This window comes from Budorcas taxicolor, chromosome 11 (genome assembly GCF_023091745.1).
Source record: "Budorcas taxicolor isolate Tak-1 chromosome 11, Takin1.1, whole genome shotgun sequence".
Lineage (NCBI taxonomy): Eukaryota > Metazoa > Chordata > Mammalia > Artiodactyla > Bovidae > Budorcas > Budorcas taxicolor.
This window is the reverse complement of record NC_068920.1, coordinates 31,612,194-31,618,193: the sequence shown is the minus strand read 5'-3', so window position 1 is coordinate 31,618,193 and position 6,000 is coordinate 31,612,194. Positions and strand designations below refer to the sequence as shown.

The 6,000-nt window shown below is 40.0% G+C and overlaps 1 protein-coding gene across 1 annotated transcript; it reads left to right on the top strand.

Moving 5' to 3' along the window:
* Nucleotides 1-3,968: 3,968 nt before the first annotated feature.
* On the top strand, nt 3,969-4,928 carry LOC128056841 (olfactory receptor 11A1-like). Its single transcript, XM_052649652.1, has one exon. It carries the CDS (start codon nt 3,969-3,971, stop codon nt 4,926-4,928), a length of 960 nt encoding a protein of 319 aa, XP_052505612.1.
* The last annotated feature ends 1,072 nt before the right edge of the window (nt 4,929-6,000 follow it).

The window sequence follows — 6,000 nt, the reverse complement described above, 5'->3', positions numbered from 1 at the left end:
TGAGAGTCCCTTATACTGCCAGGAGATCAAGCCAGTCAATCTTAAAGGAAATTAGCCCTGATTATTCACTGGAAGGAATGTTGCTGAAGCTGAAGCTCCAGTACTTTGGCCACCTGATGTGAAGAGCCGGCTCATTGGAAAAGATCCTGATGCTGGGAAAGACTGAAGGCAAAAGGAGAGAGAACAGCAGAGGATTAGATGGTTAGATCTCATCTAATCATCTTAGTTAGTTGATGCTAATTAAATAATGGATCCTCTCAATGGACATGAATTTGAGAAAATGTTAGAAGATAGTGTAGGAGCCTGGTGTGCTACAGTGCAGGGGGCCACAAAGAGCTGGACACTATATAGTGACTGAACAACAAGGAGTGTGTCCAGAGCTCGGGTTGGAGTACCCTGTTTTTGCTCCCAATACCTAGTTTTTGCTTCCAGCTCTTCAAAAATGGCAGTTGGGACTTTTGTACCTTTTGGTCTAGAATTTGCCCCAACTGCGCATGCACACAGTTACATTTTGTCCCATATAATTTCTTTGTATTTTGTAGCTGGAAGAGAGATGTGTCCAGGTGTAAGCTTTGCAGTATTGCAGCAAAGGATCCCAGGTCTCAGTGCTGTCTCAATTTCTTGATTATGTCCACAGAAACAGATGTGAGTGGTTTATTTTACTTTTTTGTACAAGTGGGAATGGAACACACTAAGCATACTATTTTGTACTTGATTTTTTTCTGTTTAACAAATATCGTAGAGCTCTTTGGCACCGTTGGAAATAATCATAGGATATTAGGGTTTCCCAGGTGATGCAATGGCAAAGAATCTGCGTGCTGAGGCATTATGTTTGCAAATGTTTTTATAAGTAAAGGGAAAAGTATGTAAAGACAGATGCCAATATTTAAACAATGGTCTCATCAAGGTAGGTGGAGTGTTCTGGGGGGAGAAAGAGAGAATATTCATTTTCTTTAGAGATTGCTATTTTATTTGAATTGTTATAGTTAGGGTGCATTATATCTATGATTTAAGCTATTGAATTAAAAAAAAGTAGTGGCATTAACTGTTGGCTGTAGATAGTGGACCATACAGTAGTTCAGAGAAAGGGGCTTTCTCTGTTGGTCTGTTAGGAAAAAAATGGGAATGAAGTAAGGGTTTGACTCAGATGGATGACAGTGAAGTGACTGAACACACTGCTGGGGATGAGAAGTCAATAGATCAGCCTGGTATCTGTGGAGAATTCACAGAAGGGAACAATGGGAGAGGAGCTGTCAGGTAGGCATTTGGACATGGAGGACACTGAAGGGCCTTTAAATCATGTAGATGTTACTTTGTAATAACATGTCAGCTTCCTTCCCCTTAAATTAGGCCCAATATTGGCAAGGCTTTGAAAATCCACATGAAATATTCCTCAGGGCTCTCTCAATTGAAATACTTTTTGGGATGGTGAAAGGTCTGAAAGCTGGGTGTGGGGTGGAAGGGTTGAGAGCAGTCTTCTGGGAGGACCACTCTTGGGCATGGTGGTTTAGGGATGCTGTAGAGAACTTAAGAGAGTTTTGTGATAAGTTCTGGGGAAGGAGCCTGGGAATGGGTGATGGGATGCTTAGTGGAGAGCACTAGCCCCCATGGAGATGGAAAGGTGGGTTTTCATATAACCCTTGGTTTCTGCTCTACTTTTGGTCAAGCCAACAGTTCAGGAACCTCCTCTGGAGAAAGACAAATATCTCAGGGGACTGATATTTCATTTTTATTTAAGGTTGTTCTCCAGTCAGGTTGTAATTGGTTCTCAGGGGCCCCTCCCCTCTTGGCAATTGTCAGCCCTCTTTTGTGATAAAGGGAAGGATCTACAATGAAAAGCCAAAGGAATCAGGGAACTAGAAAAGGAGATGGAGAGTGGAAGAGACAATGACTCTGGGGAGTGGAGGGTGAAAAGTGTCACATTTCTAATCAATGTCCTACATTATTTCAGGTTGAGTTCAAGGGAGGAGTTGAAATTGGGAAACTTCAATAATCTGAACTCTTTGGAAGATCTTAGCACATATTCTGCTTTTCATGATTTTTACCTTTAGAAGGGTTATTGCAGGTAAGTTTCCTATTTTTGCATTGTTCACAGCTTAGTTCACAGACTTTTTATAAAAAGCTAAAGAATTGGTATTTATGGAGTTGTTTCCTCTGATCAGTAACACATTTCATTTAACCCAGAGAGTCAAAAAGTCAGTTTTTCAAAGTCATTTGAAGAAATCCCACAATCTTCCTCTGGAATCCTAGTGTTGCAACGTCTTCCACTAAAACTTTCCCATTTGTCTATAATCCTCACATCCTTCTATCTTCTCTTTTCCTTCTTCTTTCTCCCCACTTCCCCAACCCCTTAAAAAATAGAGTGGAAATGTGGTGATCTGAAAAGCTAGGATTATATTATGACTTGAAAATAGTTTTCCTGTGAGTGAATTTTTTTAAGCTTAATTTTATTATTATTTTTTTTCCCCAGGCAGCATGTGGGATCTTAGTTCTCCAACCAGGGATTCAACCTGTGTCCCCAGTGTCCACTGTCCTCCAAACAGTGGAAGCTTGGAATCTTAATCACTGGACCACCAGGGAAGATCCTGACTGAACTTTTAAAACACTCCCAATAACAGTCTTATTGTGGAGTTGACAATCATATTTTTCATACCTTCTGCTAGCAGATTCTGTGACACACACACACACACACACACACACACACAAACACACACACATGTGCGAACAAATATCTGCATTTTTGCTGTACCATTTCCCTCTGCTTCCAATCATTTGATGTATTCTTATTTTTAATAAACACACACACATCCCTTTGGATAGCATATGAGATCTTCCTTGCAGGTACTCAGGTGCATTTTCAGCTTTTCACTCAGTTATACGTCTTTGCTTTCCATTATGTCTCTCCTGCCTAGAATGCTATGCTCACTCTCTTATCCTTTGCCTGGCTGACTCTTGTTCTTCAAGACGTTTTACCTATAATTACTTCCTCAGGGAGCCTCTCTGACCTTGATTCTCACACTCTCTCAGTTCCTAGTTTGAGTTGGTTTTCTCTCTATTCACACAGCACCTATACTTTCATCAATCATATTATTTACTACATTTGTATTATAAAATCTTGTATGAAATTAGAATTTAAAGAACATTATTTTTAAGGGAGAGGGCAATCTAGAGACTATAAGGTTATAATGGTGCTAAGATGAGGTTGTAAGACTAATGAAGAGAGAATACATAGGAATTTTACAAGTAAAAATTGATAAGGTGCTTGAGGAATGAAGAGACAGTGTTAAGAAAGATGACTGCAACATAGTAAGCTTGGGTATCAGGAAGAATTTCCAAACTGCTCACAGTGAAGTTGGTTGTGATCAAGGAAGATAAAACAGGTTTTTTTTTTTTTTTTTCTTTTCCTATAACAAGCTGATTGTAAGCTGTGATAGGACACAAAGCAGGCATTTGAAGGACATTACACTGTTGCTCATGAGGAAGGCTCTATGACTGGTTACAGAGATTGGGAAAGTAGAATTTAGTGAATCATAAAAACATTGCTGGTGGTTTAGTTGCTAAGTCGTGTTCGACTCTTGTGACCCTGTGGACTGTAGCCTGCCAGATTTCTCTGACCATGGGATTCTCCAGACAAGTATACTGGAGTGGGTTGGGATTTCCTTCTCTAATAAAAATGTTAGATTGAACTAATAGGTTAAGGTCTCTGAAGACTGGAAATTGTGAGTCTGAATCATTGATCAAACTTCTTGAGTCTTGAATATGTGCACAATTAAGGAATGCAGCAGAGGACAGGAGTTGGAAAAGCAACTAAAAAGGGGACAGACGAAGACGTGTGTTAATGATTCTTGATTTTGAGACTCACCTTTATCTTTTTCATTTTAGCTCTACTTATCTCAGGCTTGGTGTAGAAGATGCAAAGATGCACTAGAATCTGTCACTTAATCACTGCAGAAACTTGGATGATCTTCATGGAAATGGCCTCCATGGGAAACCAAACTATTACTGAATTTGTCCTTCTTGGTTTCTATGTCAGAGCTGAGCTGCATCTCCTTCTCTTTATTGTGGTCACTGTCATCTACGCATCCATCATCCTAGGGAACATGCTAATCATTGTGGCGGTGGTTAGCTCTCAGAGGCTCCACACACCCATGTATTTCTTCCTGGCTAATCTGTCCTTCCTGGAGATCCTCTATACTTCCTCAGTGGTGCCCAAAATGTTGGAGGGCTTCTTGCAGGAGGCAGCCATCTCTGTGGCTGGTTGCTTGCTCCAGTTCTTTATCTTTGGTTCTTTAGCCACTGCTGAGTGCTTCCTACTGGCTGTCATGGCATATGATCGCTACCTGGCCATCTGCTACCCCCTCCGCTACCCTCTCCTGATGGGACCCAGGTGGTGTTTGGGGCTGGTGGTCATAGCCTGGCTCTCTGGCTTTCTGGTAGGTGTAGTGATTATAGCCCTCATGGCCCAACTGAGATTCTGTGGCCCCAACCACATTGACCACTTTTACTGTGACTTCATGCCTTTGATGAGCCTGGCCTGCTCAGATCCCAGTGTAGCCCAGATGACAACATTCATTCTGTCTGTGGCCTGCCTCACTGTTCCCTTTGGACTGATTCTGACATCTTACGGCCGGATCGTGGTGGCTGTGCTGAGAGTTCCTGCTGGGGCCAGCAGAAGGAAGGCTTTCTCCACGTGCTCCTCCCACCTAGCTGTAGTGTCCACATTCTATGGCTCTCTCATGGTCTTATACACTGCACCCTCTGCTGTCCACTCCCAGCTCCTCACCAAGGTCTTTGCCCTGCTCTACACTGTGATCACCCCTTTCTTCAATCCTGTGATTTATACCCTGAGGAATAAGGAAGTTCAGCAGGCACTGTGGATGCTTCTGTATGTTAAACAAGCTGAAATGATTGAAGGGGGATGGTGGTAAAGATGTTAATTGGACTTTGGGATTGGTTGGGTAGAAGTAACTTTGTCCTATTTTGACATTTCTCTCTGTGAAAAGTTTTATAGTTACTGTACCCATACTAAAAATGAATATTGTAGAGCAATAATTTTTAAGTGCTTTAAATTTTTTACTTTAATATTTTATAATTTCTTTACCAAATAGGCTTTGAATACTTCCTATAGGAAATAAATACACAAAAACAACAATGCAAAACAAACCTGGAGAGAAGTTGAATCATGGAAGTTTGTAATGTGGTTTTTCATTGATGACTATGTCTTGATCCTCTTTTTATTTTAACCAATATGTATGTATTTATTCTTCAGAGATTTTCAGCATAGCTAAGCATGAATTAGGTGGTCTCTGTGAAAGCTCATAGTCATTTTTAATTTTTTCACCATGCAAATATAGTTCACATTTAGATTTTCCTGCAATAAATTCTTAGGAGTTGAATTGTTAGGTTAAAGGGAAAGCATATTAAAAATTAAAGCTGAATGCATTTAATTGTTTAACTACTTTACTGTAGAAAATTTCAAATATACACAAAAGTAGATAGAACACTATAATGAATCCCATACAGCCATCATCTAGCATCAATATCAATATTTGCCAATCCTATTTCTACTGCCTATAGCTCCTTTTTCTCTGAAACATTTTAGAGCAAATTTCAGATGTGTTAAGTATTGTGTTATGTGAGTAGTGTAGCTATGTTTTCCATGTGTAAATACATTTAATCCTTGAACAACATGGATTTGAACTGCACAGTTTCACTTAAAGGCCGACTTTTTTTTTTTTAGTAGTAAATACAGAAGTACAGGATTTACGACTGGCTGAATCCATAGATAGGGAACCTCATATGTACAGGGGAACCATGTGTACAGAGAGCCAACTCAAAGTTATAGGTGGATTTTCAATTTCTCAGTGGGTTATTACCCCTGACCTTGGTGTTGTTCAAGAATCAAGTGTACTCAGTATGTTTTATCGATGAAGGCATTTAAAGAAAAAAACATGCCAACCTTGATGTTATGATATTTAAAAATACTTCCCCAATGGCATC

What these genes read in the sequence shown, in the direction of transcription:
- LOC128056841 (XM_052649652.1), top strand. Translation starts at nt 3,969, where the DNA reads ATGGAAATGGCCTCCATGGGAAACCAAACTATTACTGAATTTGTCCTT.